The following is an 18,320-nucleotide window of genomic DNA, read 5'->3' as shown; positions in this document are numbered from 1 at the left end:
ACCCTATATGTTTTTTGGTTTATTCGATGTTTTTTCGCGTCCGGACAAGCAAGAAAGCAAAAGTTTGAAAAATAATTTCAACCAAATGAAGGAGAAAATATAGCTGTCCCAAAGACATCTAACAGGTTTGAACTATATTTTGATTACAAAAAATCCATATTCAAAAGAGTCCAAAGTAGTTTTGCATTTCAAAAGTAGCCCCGCACAACGGTATCTTATGCTCATAATGATTCATGGAGATTTCGGACAAAACACACACGAAGTTATTTCAAAATTTTAGGTTTTATCTGCTTTCATGTAAAAATATTGCTTTTTTACCACAGCAAAACGCAGAACACAAAGAACAATTTTAAAAATAATATCAGTGTTCCGTCCAAACAGACCATGTCGCCCGTTGTTTAACATTTGTTCCCATTCATTACAGCCAATCAGTTTGGTTGATATATAGCATCAACATTCTTCTAAATCCCTTACCTGCACACTTATATAGTTGAGTTATTGCTGGTACGCTTCCGCATTCAATCACAATTGGTGGTAGTTACCTATTTGTTCTTTTCAATTTAAAAATTATCGTAAAATATTGGCTTTTTCCAATATCAATAGATTTGATCGTTGGCGTTTTTGCAGTACGTTTTTTGGGAAGACCTGTGCAGGTGCATCTGACACTCAGCGGGTCGGTCGTCTAAAACTTTTCCGAACAGTGCAGCTGCACGAACGTTTCCAACTGTCGAGGGATTGCCTCCTTGTAGGGTACACGGTGCAGCGCGATGCAGCGGGCGGCCAAACATTTCAGATTGATTGCACGTGTTTCGTAGCTCTTGATGAATGTTCCCACCGAGTCTGTGGAATTGGAAAATTGATAGAAGAATATTAATTTTAGATTATGGAGGTGCAAAGGGTAACATTACTTTGCACGCAAACCTGCGACGCTTTGAGGCCGTCGCAGTTGACCGCGTCCAGGTGGATGCCCGCCTCGATGAAGATTTCCACTAAATCTTGCACTATCGATCGGACGTCGTTGTCCGACATTCGTATGACGGCAGTCTGTAACTGGTGGATGGAAGATCATTTTAGTTTCCTTTCATACAGGCAGAGGTGGACACGCTTGATGTTAAATGTTAATGCACGTTTATCTAACATTTGCTTCTGTTTTCACTAGGGTAAGAAATCAAAATTTGAACTAGTCAAAATGTAATCTTAATTTGAACTATTTTAAAATTCATTGAAATGACGTACTTTTTGGGCAAATATTGTCCCGAAAAAGACGTTAAACAGTTTTCCGTAATATAATCTGATAACATAAGCTTTAAAAGCATTGAAAAAAGCGTTTTTGCCATCGAAAATAAGCAATTGAAAAATCACTGTGATTTCACCTATTTCCCCCCAGAGAAAGCCCATTTTCGGTGCACCCATACAGCTCATGCATTGCATCACACGCAATAAGTGAATACGTGAAATGAAAGCTTATTTATCGTAGAATCGACCAACCGAATAATATTCCGCATTATTTGTCATAAAATTATCAAATTTAAGCGATTCTCACTTGGAGAATGTTATCTTAAGTTGAACCATTTGTAATCTAAATTTGAACTAGTAAACGGGGGTGAGCTTCTAGTGTTGGCCGGTAGATTGCGCTAGTGGTTGCTTTGTTTACTCTTGGGGGATGAAAAATTCCAAATTTAGTTTCCAAATTCCTAAAGAATTTCGAACATTCTGAGTTGAGATTCCACTGCCTAATGAAAAATAGGTATGAGAATCAGCAGATTCATGTGATTTTTAATTGTTTAGGATGGAATTGGCTGTTTTGTGAGTTGCTCGAGCTGCTGCCGCCAGTAGTTCAAATTAAGATTAAAATTGGTTCAAATTATGATTACGATGGTTCAAATTAAGATTAAAATCATTGTTGATGAAAAATCGAATATTTCAATGAAATTCGGTGCAAATGCAAACTTTTTACCATTTAACAGAAAGTTTATACCCGTGGCTATCATGTACATACGATTTTGCTATAGTAAATTATTTCCATGTGGGAGAAAAAACCACTTTAAATTAGCACTGCTTCAGAAAGCCGCAATTTGGTTCAAATTTTGATTACCTACCCTACATAAGATGTTTAACCCTCATAAGATGTTAGGCAAAGCACACCACAATAGCGTAGCGAGCCTGTCTGGGACATATTGACCCCAACATCCTACTAGGGTTAAATATTTCTGACATGCAAGTAGGTATACCGTACTACTAAGAAGGAAGAAGTTCAATTTGGACGATTGATTTACGAGCTATTGAGGAGCAAGCACAATTTAACAGTCAACGATTCACGACTTCCTACCCGTTAAATCGTAAAATTGTCAAAATTGCGTTTGCGTCTCAATAACTCATAAACTGAACTTTCAAATTTAATTTCTCCCTTCCTAAAGAGATATTATCTATTTTGTATCAGAAAACATTGAAAAATATATTGAAGCTATCATAATGAAAATAGAACCAGTTGTTCGATATATATGCCTAGTTCACTTGCCTCAGTACTCTAGACTGATTCCTCTTTCTTTATTATTTTTTAACATACTCTGGGTTAAAAATAAATTGAACATCAAGTCTCAATAACACAATACTAATAACAAGAACACGTGAAAAGTGTGATGACTGTGTGCTCGTTAGCGTCATTATTATAGGTACTTACCGTAGAGCAAAGCGTATGTAAAGGAGTATTCCTATCAGCATCCATCACGGACAGTGATGCACCACACTTCAGTAACAGTTTCACAGTGTCAACACACGGAAATCTAGAACGATGTGCGTCAGTTTTTTAATTCCGTTAGCAGCTGAAGCTAATCCTAATACAACTTACCGGCAAATATCATCCGTGTGAAAGTCGTCAACCGGCGTGACTCCGTTCACCGAAAGGTGCAGCAACGTCTGATCGTCCCTGAGCCTGACGGACAAATTGTTCAATTTGTAAACTAGCCTATAAACTTCCCTGAGGTTGTCCTCCGTAATGTCTACATTTTTCAACTTTATCAACTTAGTTATGATAGTAATTAGATACAGCACCGTCACTATGTTCAGTTCGTACTCCTCGGCAATCACCTCCAGCAGATCCTTCTCGCCCGGATTGATCATTTTGGTCTGATTGAGAGCCAGCTCATCGACGCAAGCCGCCAGCACGTCGACCACGTTGCCAAACCGAAGCGAAACGTTGATCGAGAGCATCTGCGAAAAAAGCTGCGCAAAGCGAAGCAGATCCCGTTGGACCGAGAGCGAATTCTGCTGCTTCAAATGCATCGCGTGGAGCCAGAGGCTTTCGCAACGATCGAACCGACCGTTGTCGGCACAAACCGCTCCGCGGAACACAATCGAGTGGGCTACCTCGGGACAGTGTCGACCCAGGATGCGCTCCCGTATGGTTAACGATTCCATGTGAAGTGAGTTGTGGTTGTATCGGATTGCCTGGAGATCTTGCATAGTTTGACATTCTACCCAGTGCTCGTAGGCAGGGATGGAAGGCAGCAGCGGTTTCCGAATGATGTTGTCCTGGTCTTCGTACCTGAAAAAAAAGTTTAGGTCAGTGATGGCTACCTTTTACGAAGAGTCTTCCATATAATTTATAACTGATGTATTGCACGCATAAAAATCCGTTCCTGTATTCAGGAACAAGAAGTCACAAATTATGGAACCCGCGTCTCCTTCATCATCGTGATTTAGTTCATGCAAACGTTATTCGGTAAACCTGACTTTTCGAGGGCAAGTCTTAAATTTCAGAACACAGTTCATGCCTACTTCCCTCCCCATACTAATTTGGTAACGCATGCAATAATACGAACTAAAATCACGGAACTAAGAACCCTCAAAATCATTTTCGTGATTTTGATCACAACATCGGGAACTCGATTCATGCGCCCTGTCAGCCGCATAAACAAACATCCACACGGGTTGTCGCACGAGTGCCGCGCAAAGGAGTCTAGTAGTCTTTTGCAGAGTTCTGGTGTACGGTTTTCAGCGTTAAAAACGGGTTTTAATTCGAAAAGCATATTACTATTGATTGTTTATAATGTTAGTGAGTGATTGTGGTGGTTTTTCTGATGATTGAGAGTGAGAGTGCGTCTCGGATTTCCCGGAATGCTGACACAAACAGATGGCGAGATTCTCACTGTTTCGCCCTGCTCAAGATGCTATGGATTTTTAATCAGATTTGGAAATGCCACGTAAGTACGGTGTTAACAAAGTATTAAATAACTAGCTATCCCGGCAAACGTCGCACTGCCTGCCTACTACGTTGTTTGACATGTAGTTCTCTAAGGTTCTGTAGAGAAGTGCCCCTAAAATTTTCCCGTTTTTACTACTTTCCCGGTTATTTATTTTTTGTACGAACATGTCGGAGTACTCCTCGAATGCATCAGTGATAGAATTATGTTGATCCGTTGACCCATTTTCTAGCCAAATTGTGGAAATGTCTAAATTGTGCCGAAGATAATGTCTAAAATTCGTCTGATTCAGTGTCCAGACCATGATGTGCATTTTTCTTTGCTTTCAATTTGCAAAAAAATAACAGACCGTGAACAACGATCCTCTTGCCGTGATTTGATTCACAATTGCCGGAACGATTATTGCAGACCATGAACTAGTTCTAATTCCCGTGATTTGTGTTCCCACGCGTGTGAACTAAACACCATGTACCGTGAACTAGGTTCAATATATGCGAACAAAAATCATAGATATCTGAACACATTCCACGATAATATGGTTTTTGATCTTGAGCTGGTGCGTTACTCAGGTGTTACATTTTTGTGGCGGAACAGGGTTCACGAGAACGCGATTTTTATTCATGGTGTATTTTCGTAAACGAAAATCGTGCTTGTTCCGAATAACGTGATTAGTTGTGGACGATTTTCGGAACCGATTTTTATGCGTGTGGAAAATTGTCGATCATACCAACATTCATGTAACAGATCCTGTTGTGCTGATGTCTCAACAGGTTATAAAGTCAAACACGACATGCAAAGAACTTCATTTTTTTGAATCTCACATCAGATGTTAAAAAAAGAGTGTAGAATTAGCATAAGTTAAAATACACATAAATAAAAACAAAAAAAAAAATCAGATGTTAAAATGTTTTAGACGTGTTCTAATCAATATTTTCATTCGAATTTTTCGTAAATTTAACACAGAAGTGCAACGTAAATTTCTGTAGCAATGTCCAATATCGGATTTCCAAAATTGTGACGGAATCCTGGAAAGAAACTTTTGGACGCACTTTGAGCGAACTTTCAGAGAGAATGCTTGAGAAATTATTTGAGACAGGATTTCGGGTGAATTTTGCTAACCATTCCTATTACAATGCAAAATGCTTCCAGAAGATTTTACACAAACTTGTCGAGATAAACTTCCAAAAAAGTAATGGCAATTCTTTCGGAAAATTCATTTGCTATACTCTCTTTTAAGATAATATTTCTGATTTTTTTTGAACATCTTTCAGGTATCCTGACTTCTCTAAATTATTTGTATTTGAAATTCTGACAAACGTTTCTTCTAGACTTTTGAAGAAAATTATTGTAGCTCTTTGGGGCCGGAGAGATAATATATGATTCCAACGACAAACAGAGCATGACAAACCTGTTCGAACCCAGCGAAGTTGCAGCTGCACGTAAAAATCATCCATCTTCAAAAGTTAAGTTATCAGACAGGCAACATTTCAAGTTATTTCATTTCATGCTCTGCTAACTGGTTTTGAGCCTTTAGCAACGTGCCTTTTTCTTGATATATATCAAGAAGTTTCTAAAAGTTCAAAGTTAAGAGCCTCTTCTGAGATAGGATAGATCTGAAGAATTTTACGAAGCTCAACAATTCTAATTTCGAAGCCTATAAAGTCCGGATTGAGGTAATTCAAAAAATGCCAAGTCTTACCTCCTAACCAGTTGATTTGGACACCCAGAATCTATGGTCAAAATTTGAGCGAAATTGATGATGTCAAGAATACCAAAAATGGTACCATTTGAACACTTACAGCATCACCCAGTGACGAAAATAAAAATAATATGATTTCTGCATACATTTAACCAAGTTTTCCTATACTAATTTCAAACTCGTTGAGTACCTCAATAAACTTAATCGATTCTGTTAAAATTTGGACCTTAACTTCTGGGAATTCAAAACACTGGATTCATGGGGTAAGACTTCGCATTTTTCTACTTTTATGTTTTTCATAAAAGTGTTGGTCATCCTTCTCGGGATAGAAGCGCTTCGGCCAACCAAAGAGTGGTCCCAAGAAGCAGGCGAAAGTCAAGCTGCATCAGCGAAATGGGCAGAAAGTGACAACGAATGCTGTGTCAGGGGAAAGCAGGCTCAAACTCCTATCCACCGAGAAAAATCCCAGTGAAGAATCAGTTGGACCTCAGCTACTTGGACGTTATGGACCTTCGGACACCCCGTCGGTAAGTGGAAATCGTAATTTTGTTTCATTTGCTGACGACCAAAGTCGCTTTTGAAATAAAAATCGAGGTCGTCGACCATATTGGAGAATTCTGCTACCACATCCACAGGATGCAAGATTTTGTGTCGAAGCTACCTGCACGACCGTGTATCTCCAGAACCATCTTTCCTGTTGTGTTTCTCCTGAAGCAAGCTCCAGGACAAGGCAAAAATAACTTATGTTGGCTATTCTAATAACCACTAGGCATACCGGTTCAACAATTTGGCCACTAGACAACCCAGTATCGACTGTGCTAATCTGGAGGAAGAGTATTACGTGCTCGAATCAAGTAGTCCTCGATGAACCAACAAGCGATCCAGAACATGGGGAGGAGTGAATGTCGGGCGCAATCGACAACGAGTTCGATGCCTGCTCGATTCATTCACGAAAATCTACACGAAACTATTGTGCGAATATCTGAGCGGTCCAATAAAAGTGTCGCTCCACAACGGTTCAACGGTTCTGTGAAATGAGTAATAAGACCCACGTTGCTGAACCAACAAGGTACGATGAGGTAGTGAAGGACCCGAGAGCGATTCATGGAAGGTAGTTAGATGAAATGCATTCACACCACCAGAACGCGACCTGAATCGTTGGAGCGCTCCCGGCAGGACCGAAAGCCATCGGCTCAAAGTGGATGATCAAGCTTGTCCAATGACAGTGTCACTGTGTCACGCGTTACAAAGCGAGACTGGACGCCCAAGGCATCAATCAGAAGTTTGGCACTGACTACGACTAGATATTCACCCCGGTAACCAAACAGATAACTTTTCACAATCTCCTTAACAATTCCGTCGACATCGAAACGGCCTGTCTGTACGGAATTCTAATGGAAACGGTGTACACGTGTCATTCGACTGCACACTCGGCGAGGTCTGCCAACTGAACTTACGGATTGAAGCCGTCCGGACGGACGAATTTAAAACCGGACGATCGATAACAAACTAAAGAATTGGTCAGTCTACCGTCTACGCGTGACTGTACTTGCGCACTACGGAAATCAAGCAAGTGTTAATCCCCGTGGACGACATACTCGTTGTCTGTGAAGCGATATTGTATGCGTTGTCGGAGCAGTACAAAGTGCCTCTGGGTGATGTACGACAGTATCTTGGCATACAGGTGGAGCGGTCATCTGACGGACGATTTCCGATCACCATCGATTCCGATCGATTTATATCCAGTAAGGTGGTTCAAAAAATCGTTTTTGCTCCACTCCGCTTATTTAATTCATAGCCAGATTCTTTACCTTCTCCTAAAATTTGAGAGTGCACAAGCCCTTCAAAGTTTGTATGGGAATTACTATGGGAAAATGACGTTTTTCATTCAATTTACCGTAGCATTTCCGCAGGTGCTCTAGAGTGTTAGTTGACCCTTGGTACTCCTAGGCTTCTCTATCAGCTACAACTTTGCCGAAGCCCACATTCAAATCGGACGTCTCATTAATTAGTTATCGATTTATATCCAACTGGAGAAACTGTAACAGTGATCGTTCAGCTTCCTAGCAGACATGGTGCAAAAGATAGCACACATAAACATGGCTACTGTTTCAAGGCAAATTGCAGTGATGCCCATCGAATAGTGTAACCATTAGAGTGGGTCATCGTTTATATGGAAAAATGAAAAATTCAATGGTATCCCATCAGACCAAAGTTTTTTGATCCCATTTCAAGACCTAAATAAGTGTGCAAAATTTGGGCACGATCGGTTATGTCTACGTTTTGCGCATCGCGTTTGAAGTTTGTATGGGATTTTACATGGGAAAACACACTTTTTTGCATTTCTCTCATAACAAGCTCGAATTTTTCAAAAACCATGTCACCGATAAAATGAAAACATAGCCTAGGGAGTCCTGAAAAACTTTGTCAAAGACCACGAAGTGATCTGATGCTTATGAAAAAAGTTATAGCGTTGGTATTGCTTGGCGAAACAGCATGATTTTGTTGTTATTGTTATTCCTTTACATGTTAAAGCATAAACACATGCATGCGGTTCGTTGGTTATAACTATTTATTCACAAGCATCGGATCGCTTTGCGGTCTTCAACAAAGTTTTTCAGAACATCCTAGGCTATTATTTTATAGTATCGGTTAAAAAGTTTCAGACAAACTTTTTCAACTTATGACAAAAATGCAAAAAAGTATGTTTTCCCATACAAATTTCAATTGCAATGCGCAAATTGTAGACGCAACCGATCGTGCTCAAATTTTGCACAGATACTCAGGACCTGAAACGGAACCGAAAAAGCTTTGGTCTGAGAAAACGATTCCGATGACCCACACTAGTAACCATCATGATCAAAGATTTTTATTCTGGATAAAAATCAATAACCAGTCTTGTTAGCGATCACAGTCTTTGACACCTTTTCACCGATATTCGGCTGCCTTTGTCTCCAACATTCGCAACACAAACGATCAAACTACTGTACGGAACAAAAATGTCGAATGAATGCGCTTGACCACGATTGCGTCTTCGGGAGATGGTTCGGTTTTTGTTATTCCTGTCTTTCCCATAAAGAGCTGTTTTGGATGAATGTATGTGTCGTAATCGATTTATCACATACGAATAAACTAATATTATACCAAACTTAATCAAAATTGGCTGAAATCTTCCGAAAAGCTGGAATTACACAAATGTCATCGTGTCAGACGAAGTTGATTTGATTCACTTTTTTGTTTATTGATCTTCGTTCTGCCGCTCGTGTTGTGTGTAAGAGATAGCGGTCGCGCTCGAATAAAACAAAGCAAGCTGACACCCGACCGCGGCTACGAAACGAAGGTAGTGAAAAGTGTCGAATGTTTACAAGCCTGTCAATAACTAATTAATGAGGCGTCCGATTCAAATGTGGTCTTTGGCAAAGTTGTAGCTGATAGAGTAGCCTAGGACTACCAAAGGTCAACTAACACTCAAGGGCACTTGGAGAAATGCTACGGTCAATTGAATGAAAAACGTCGTTTTCCCATAGTAAATCCCATACAAATTTTGTAGCGCTTGTGCACTCTCAATTTTCAACCAATTTTCAGCTCAATTTTTGGGAGAAGGCTTAGAATCTGGTTACGAATCGAATAAGCGGTGTGGGGCAAAAACGATTTTTTAAACCACGCTAATATCCAGCGACTGGCGTTACGGAGTAGTTAAGGAGTAGGAGGAGATCAGCAAGCTACCAAACATCACATTATTCTCTAGTTTGGTTGGCGGATCCACACGGATCCAAGCACGTGAGCACCAATTTCCAGTTGAGTTCACCAAGAACCTCTTTAACCCTTTGGAGACGGATCGGCCACATTAGCCAAGCCGAGAAAACTGACCTATACAAACGTGTTCCAGACCAGCGAGGTTCCAGAAGGACGGAAATATCGTTTTTTTTTTATTTACTTGTAATTTATAAATATACATAAATATACAGAAATAAAGCATTTCACGCCACTATTTCTGCTTAAAAATGCAAGTTTTTTTTACTTGAAGTTCTGCTAACATTTCTAGAGGAACGTCTATAACGATCTATTCATTGGTAGTTCTTTTATTAACTGAACCGAACAGAATTTTGCAAATTGCTGAATTCTGACCAAAAATAGAATGTTTACCGGAAATTGTCAGAATCGACTTCATTAATTTTCAAATAAAGGCAAAAAATTTCTTTCGAAGACGTATTGTTTCATCACCACTAAAGGTATCCTCGCTTTACACGTATAAATTTGTAATGCCCCGTTTCATCACCGTTTCATTACACAGCGTAACAAAAATTAACTTTTGGTCTGTCTCAAGAGCAAACTTATGCGTCTCTGACAGATTTTGGGTCACTGAATCCGAATCTGGGCTCAGATTTGCTCCAGCACGTCACAATTTTGAGCTATACCCCTATTTATAGGGCAAAATATGCGGTTTTGGGCTTTTTTGACTGCCAGTCATTAAGCATGGACATATTTTTTTTAAGCAATCAAAAGGTAAATTGGTCAATTAACCTCTAAATTAACGACTTATGCAAAATATTTTGTTTTACCAAATCAAATTAGATAGATTTAAGCATTTTATGTTAGTAAGTAAACTTGCATGCAACTTTTGGAGGGTGACTTGTATGGGAAATATCGTACCTAACATAAATAGCTTAAAACTATCAAATTCGATTTGGTAAAATGAAATATTTTGCATGAGTCGTTAATTTAGATGTTAATTGACCAATTTACCTTTTGATTGCTTAAAAAAAAATCCATGCTTAATGACTGGCAGTCAAAAAAGCCCAAAATCGCATATTTTTCCCTATAAATTGGGGTATAGCTCAAAATTCAGACGTGCTGGAGCAATTCTGAGCCCAGATTTGGATTCAGCGACCCAAAATCTGTCAGAGACACATAAGTTTGCTCTTGATACAAGAAAATGTTGCGCTGTGTTATCAATCTTGGAAAATTTATGTAGAAAGCTAATTTCTTGAATATTATTCAGAAACAGTTTTGATTAAAACCTAAGAAATTAGGAAGAAATCTCTTTTAAAAAGATAATAAAACAAACACAAAACATTTTGATATTTTTTGATATTTTTCAAATTTGTTGGGATCAATATGACCCAGACAGACACGCTGATTGTGTACGACTATCAGTGGTACTTCTAGCGTAACATCCTAGGAGAGTGAGCACTGAGCATTCCCAAAAGATCTAACTTAAGAATTTCAATAGTTTTGCTTGAAAGAAATTATACCAAACATTTTTTTCTAAATTCTGTCAGAAATCTCTACGCATTCCCGATAGATTTGAAATTTATTCAAATTTCAACAGTTTTAATTCTACAAGAAAATTTCAAGCTCATCCAAAATTTGTCTAGGCAGGCAAAAATGAATTTCAATTAAGATTTCATCCGAAAATCCATCAGGAATAACAATATATAAAAATACTCACTCAATTTCCAAAACGAGGAAGTTATCAAGTGTTAATACACTCAGGTTTTCATCACACCCAAATGTAGTATTTAGTTTCATTTATTGATTTGGGATTTTTCGACTGAAACTAGATGTTATTGCGTTGGGACGGCTATCTCAGTCCTAATGGATTGGCGATTTATTTTGTTTCGGTCATGGGTTTTGGCCTTTTTTTGTTTATCGTCCTTGTCCTTGTTACAAATTGCATTTGTTTTTTTTTTTCAATTTATCCGGGTCATTGCGTTTTTGTACAATTTTAGAGAATAATAATTGAACATTTTGGTCACAGTTTAGCTTACACATATACCGGCTGTTTCAAAATGGCGAATATCTCCATTTTGTTTCATTCATCTTAAGTTCCTTAAGACTGTCGCCCAGGCCCGTGCACTTCTGGAACCAAGGGAGGGGTTTTTCCTAATTTCGGCAAAAGGCGGAGGGGCGCCTAGTGTATGAAGCGTCGATAATGGGGAGGGTTTAACCCCCAAACCCCCCCCCCCCCCCCCCCTTGTGCACGGGCTTGCTGTCGCCTTCTATCGCCTATTATACGTCCAATCAAACTCACCTCAACTCCATCGCCGATATCAAGTAGTGAAACGCCTTCACCAAGCTGTAGTTATCCTTATCATTCGCAAACGAAGCCCCCATCAGCTCCAAGGCATCGATCTGTTCCTCTCGGGTCAGCAGTCCCACTCTATTTACAAACAGCTGAACCACTGCTTCCCGGGTCCGCTCCGCAGCGCAAGTCACAGCCGTCATTCCGTACTCGTTCCGTTTGAGTATCGCACCATAATCCAATAGCACCGTGCAAACCTCCAGGTGGCCACATTCGGCCGCATAATGCAGCGCCGTCGCACCACAGTTGGCCTGTTCGTTCAACAACGCATCGTTTTCCAACAGAAATTCCACTACTTCCACGTGACCCTTGTAGGCGGTAATCATCAAGCATGTGTTGTTGTAGATGTTCGGTAAATTGATGTCGGCATTGTGATCGACCAGGTACCGGATGACATCCAACCGACCGTCGAAGCACGCCGCCCGGACCGGGGTGGACAGGTTCTTCGTGTGGTGATTCACATCCGCTCCGTGTTCGATCAACAGTTTGACAATGTTCAGATGTCCAGCTCCGGCCGCCACCCACAAAGCCGACGCACCCTCGATCAAGTGGCCATCGAATTTCACCCGGCCCTCCTTTTCCAGGTTGGGTCTCACCTGGGTCAGCAGGATGTGAACCACATCGTAGTGGCCGTTCAGTGCCGCTACGATAAGGGGAGTGTAGAGCTGGCGTTCTTCTTCGGATATTTCCTGAAATCGAACAAAAACACGGGAATTAGTCATCGCTTAGATTTTCAAGTGGAATGTTCAGCATTGCGTCGCGACGACGGAGAAAATTCTTTAGTGAAATTGTAATAAAATATGAGACGAGCATACTGAACGATTATATTTTGAAAACCGAGATGAGTAACACCTATGCGTAAGAAATGTGACGTGGCGTGGGATGCGAGCGAGTCAAGTGCATCTTGAAGTAGTTTCGGGCTGCTGTTGATGGTGAGAATAACATGACTAAGAACGCAGACACTCGGACAGTTTTATTAATTACGAGAAAATGGATGATTTCGGGTTGGCAAACTGACAAATACGCAATAATGTAGCAATTTCATTAAGGCATATATCTTTTAAAACTCTACGTGGGTTTAACTGAAAATTATTGGGTTTCTCAATATACTTGATGACAAGATCTAAAATGGATTTCTTGAAAAATATTAGCGATATCTTTGTATGAAGGACTACAAAATGGTGAGTCGACACAGAGTAACCAACATAGCTCGGGTGCTCATAAGTTCTTATCTCATACTTCCACGGTTCAATTAATGACAAAGATCGCCACCTAAGAGTTGTGTGGTTCCCTCAAATACAACATCTGCCATAGCAGCAGCTATTATGCAGAACATGAAGTCGGTTTCATAAAGCAAAAAATTAACGATGAATCTGTGTGTTGGGATAAGGGCCAAATACATACTTCAATAACCGCTTGAAACCTACGGAGAGTCTGCAAGACATGACGTGAAAATCATTATCGCTGACGCTCAGCTCGAATAACCCTCGAGCAGTCGCGAGTTCGACGACCTTCAGTGACACCATCCTCACGCTGTGTACCATAAGAGTACATTTTTCATGCGTGTACTCAGTACAAGACGCGAGCGCTGCAGGGTTAATAGGACGTTTTCCGTCCGATAATTTATAAGGATATCCGTCATGCTGTTAACTATTACAACGGTCTGAGACTAGTGCGTTTCAATATCCAGTGCTTCTCAGCAGAAGGTGTGTCAGATGAGTACCGCCGGAAGCTGGATGAGCGGGTATGGGGAACCGGCGACAACCTCAACAATCTGTGGGAATCTATTCACGCAGCATTAAGCACAACAGTACGGAAGGAAGGTGATTATAGGTACTGCTCAAAGACGACCCAGAAACGGTTGATTAGATGAGAAGTACCAGAAGGTGACGGATGAGAAGAACGTTGCCAGAAATTGGATATTGGAGTCTGGTCCTCGGCAGAATAGGGAGCGATACAAGGAAGCGAGAACAGCCGAGAAAAGAATGCAACATAGAAAGAAGAAGCAGTATGACGAGAGTGTCATTACCGAGCCGCAAAGCAGTATGGAACAAAATGATATGCAGAAATTTTACGAATTCTACGCATTCTCCCGTCATGTGCAATGATTGTGCTGGGGGAGAGAGCCGAAACTTTTCTTAATGCTCAATGGAAAGGACGGAACTCCCAGCTGAAATTTTCAACGGTAGTTAGCAGCTGCACGAAATACTGTACCATATTATGTTAATAATATGTGAAGAAGAAGAACTACTACCTGCTAGCTGGCTGGGGTCTCTCATTTGTTCTCTTTATAAAAAGAGACACAGACCGAGGAATAACACTATAAAATTATGTCAAGCTGAAAATAATACCAATCTAGGTTTCGCGAGGGCCAATCAATGATGGATCCAATGTTTACTATGCAATAAATGCTCAATAAATTCTGGGAGTACAACTTGCAGACCCTTTATCTATATATTGATTTCAAAGTGGTGTACGATTCAGGAAAAACAAATGAGTTATGGCAATTAATGATAGAACATGAAGGAGTCATTAGTAGAGCTGGTGTGCAAAGAAACGGTACCACGTCACACGGTAACATATGCTTCTAGGTTTTGCAGACGATATCGATATCATCGGAATTGAACTTCGGCCAGGGAGGAGGCATTCAAGGGAGACAGCAAGAATAGGCTCCTAAAGGCCTATCTCAATTTCTGCATAATTCGATCAAGTATTGACTAAAACGACATGTTTACTCATTTTTTAGGTATTCCTATTAGGAAAAGCCCATAAAATATATTTTCAAAAACTTTAATAATTTTTGAAACACTCCTTGTTTAGCACTTAATTTTGGGTAAATTTTGTTGACCGTGTATGTCAAACAGGAACATTTGTTGTCAAAAGCGAACCAATGTGATGTCTTTTGCAACCCGCCGTTTCACTTTCGTTACGTCAAGGTTGACCTACAATGTCAAACAAGACCTGCTCATCATTATTTTATTTTCGAGTTTATTAATTATTCTGTCATTGTTTAAGCTCGGAAAAATTACCAATGAGATCAGAAAAGCATACTCCTTCGAGTTATGCAGCAAAACCGGTAAAATATTTTTCATTTTAGGACCCTATGGGTCTCACAGTCAACATCAGCAAGACGAAGTACATGTACAAGCAACCAAAAGTTCGGATTCCACTTGAAGACGAACTCAGAAGTTCAAGTTTGGTTCAATTCCGGTTTCGTTGAACTTAATTCTCCAAAAAGTTACTCATGTATTGTTTATGAACTTAGAAATACATGTTCAAGCTTTTGACTTCTCTTCAAAACGACAATGAAGTTGAAAAGAGGTTCAGAAAATACTTACTTTGAACTTTAGAGCAGAGTTCAATCAAAATTTAACCGAACTCTTGTTAAACTTTTGCATGCCTCTAAAGCTCAAATAAAGTTCAGTTCGACATATTCCAACAACTTGAAAAGTTGCGTTTCAAACTTGTTTCGTACAGCGGCAGAAGGAAAGACTCGAACGATGATTCAACACACGCCGACTACTAGAATATCCAGCTGTTAGGAGATCGTTTGTTGACAAACTTGGATCCCGAGCAGCGTATGTTCCGGAAGATGACAGCGTAGAAGAGCAGAGGACGGCCATCAAGAATGCCTTTATTGAAACCAGAGAGAATAACCGGGGTGAGCTGCACACTCAGCGGAAAGAGTGGATCACTGATAAAACCTAGCGGAAGATTGAGAAGCGCAGAGAAGCAAAGGCCGCGATAGAGCGGGCAAGAACCAGAGCAGCCAAATACAGTGATAGACATTCGTTTAGCCGAGACCAAAAAATTTTCAAAAAAGTGTCAGGAAACTCATACAAAAGATTTTATGATAAGACTTTTTTATGGCAGTGATAGTATATCTAGTACTGTTTTATAAAAATGTGATACATCACACTTACATATACACTGAAACAAAAACGAGGGTAAAAACCCTTCAAATGTCATTTTTTGCCTAGACATTCGTTTAGCCGAGGTAAATGAAAAATTGGTTTTCAATAGATTTTTTGCAGTTTCGTGAGTATATTTCGAGGATATACCCCAAGGCATTTAGTTTATGACGTGTTAGCAAGATAATTGACCTTAAAAGTTTATTTGTTTGTGAAATTCAGAGAAATATTATAAAAAAATGTCCCGATAAGGAGAAGCGATGATAAATAAATTTATTTAAGAAAAATGATTTCTGTAAACACTCAAACGTAAGCTAGCTTAGCAGTTTTGAAAATATGGTACAGAATTATTGTTAGAAATGTTCAAATTATTGCATAAAATGTCATGAAAAAATTAAGTATACAGTTTCTTACCGATTTTGGCAACACCCGTTTTTGTCTACTCCCGATTTTGGCAACACCCGTTTTTGGCAACATTTCCTTCCCGATTTTGGCAACACCCGTTTTTGGCAACAATTTCTTACCGATTTTGGCAACACCCGATTTTGGCAACAATTTTTTACCGATTTTGGCAACAAAAAATTTTGACCAAAAATTTTTACCGAAAAATCGCTTGTATTCGTAAATGTATTTATATTTTAGCCTTACTCTTCTTCAAAAAATCAAAATTCGTTAGATTTTCCAAAATCAACAATTTTATAAATCATGACGTAATTTATGAACGTCACCTACAGGGATCGTTTTATAACTTGTGAATAGTCCATATTTAAAATATAAGCCAAATTGACCTATAAAAGTTGAAAATTATCAACACAAAAATATTACCGATTTTGGCAACACCCCAATTTGGCAACATAAAATTCACCTCGTGTTGCCAAAATCGGTAAGAAACTGTAATTGTTTTTGGTTGGTCAAACCTTGAAATGGGATTGATAAAAGCTAAAATATATAGTTCTGCGTTGAAATAAAGACGTGCCCTAATGCCTGTGGGGTATACCTGTTTGATACTAGCATTACTAAATGAGTTAGAAGACTACTAAGTGAAAGAACTCCAAGAAGTGTCAGAATTTTTGTACCCTGTTTATTTAAAAGCAGATGTTCATACAAAAATGCAAGATATGGTCAAACAATTGGCTTATTTCATTCAATCTGAAGAAATATAATATAAATGAGTCTTAGTTTTGAACCTCATTCATTTTTAACATAATTTATTTAAAAAGAACGACTAAATTATGAAACAAGTAGTTCATGCTAGAAATTTGAATACTTTCGGTGCCATTTCTCGAAATATGAGCCGTCCAATGTATGTTATTTCAGCCAGAATACAAGCTAGAAGATATTGGGAGCTAGTAGAAGACGTAATAGTAGTAAACGCTGTGATTTATGCAAGTGAAACCATCATATTTCATCAAAACAATACTTAACTACGTGATTTTTTGATGATTTGCGGCATTTTTTTCTGTCAAAAACATTGTTTTTCGTAAATTTTCAACCTGCACTCGTCATGAGACTTTCATTAGACTCTTTTGAAACACTTCCGATAAAAATAACTACATCAAATCTCAATTTGGAAACATTTACAATATTATGACATATTTATATGAGATGCATGTGAAAATAATATGGCAACACTTCCAAAAACGATCTAATTCATGATTTACAAGTCGATCTATAATGCAGGTCACCTTACAAAATGGTTTTGTTGGATATTTTTCGAAATTTGTTAGTTTTTTATTATGGAATTGCAAAAATTGTACAATTCGGCTAAACGAATGTCTAGGCAAAAAATGACATATGAAGGGTTTGTACTCTCGTTTTTGTTTCAGTGTTTATGTAAGTGTGATGTATCACATTTTTATAAAACAGTACTAGACATGCTATCACTACGATAAAAAAGTTTTATCATAGAATCTTTTGTATGAGTTTCCTGACACTTTTTTGAAATTTTTTTGGCCTCGGCTAAACGAATGTCTATCACTGTACAAGTCCCGTCAACGGTATTTGACTTTATAAAAGGAACGCAGCAGCAGATGGGACAAGTGAGCGCCACAACTACAAGTGCCACAATCGGCGATGTCCACCTCCTCTGTTATATCTCACGACGCCTGAGTAGACAAATATGCATCCGAGGATGCCAGGGAAATACGCTACTGGACAGTTACTCACCGACCCAACGGACCAGCTAAAACGTTGTTTTACGCACTTCGAACAGCTTCTTCAAGCTTCGACATCCGACAAATCATCAACATCTCAGCATGAACCGCCAAGATTGAAACAGTCATGAAAGCATGAAGCATGAAGTTCAACAAAGCTCGTGGGGTCGTTTGAATATCAGCAGAGATGTTCCCAAGAAGGGGATCTGACCATGTGCGACAACTGGCGTGGCGTCATGTTACTGTGTATTGTAAGGAATATATGAAATA

At 39.2% G+C, this 18,320-nt stretch overlaps 1 protein-coding gene across 1 annotated transcript in view; it reads right to left on the bottom strand.

Moving 5' to 3' along the window:
- Positions 1 to 263: 263 nt before the first annotated feature.
- Positions 264 to 18,320, bottom strand: part of LOC109429046 (protein fem-1 homolog B) — a 43,799-nt gene continuing 25,742 nt past the window's right edge. The window contains exons 2-6 of the mRNA XM_062854126.1: positions 11,936 to 12,675; positions 2,849 to 3,544; positions 2,681 to 2,783; positions 909 to 1,050; positions 264 to 840 (exon numbers count right to left, since the gene is read on the bottom strand). Of these exons, the coding sequence (XP_062710110.1) occupies positions 683 to 840; positions 909 to 1,050; positions 2,681 to 2,783; positions 2,849 to 3,544; positions 11,936 to 12,675 (1,839 nt within the window). The 3' untranslated portion in view covers positions 264 to 682. The remainder of the gene's footprint in view (positions 841 to 908; positions 1,051 to 2,680; positions 2,784 to 2,848; positions 3,545 to 11,935; positions 12,676 to 18,320) is intronic.

Source organism: Aedes albopictus, chromosome 2 (genome assembly GCF_035046485.1).
Source record: "Aedes albopictus strain Foshan chromosome 2, AalbF5, whole genome shotgun sequence".
Taxonomy (NCBI): domain Eukaryota; kingdom Metazoa; phylum Arthropoda; class Insecta; order Diptera; family Culicidae; genus Aedes; species Aedes albopictus.
This window is presented reverse-complemented; position numbering and strand designations above follow the sequence as displayed.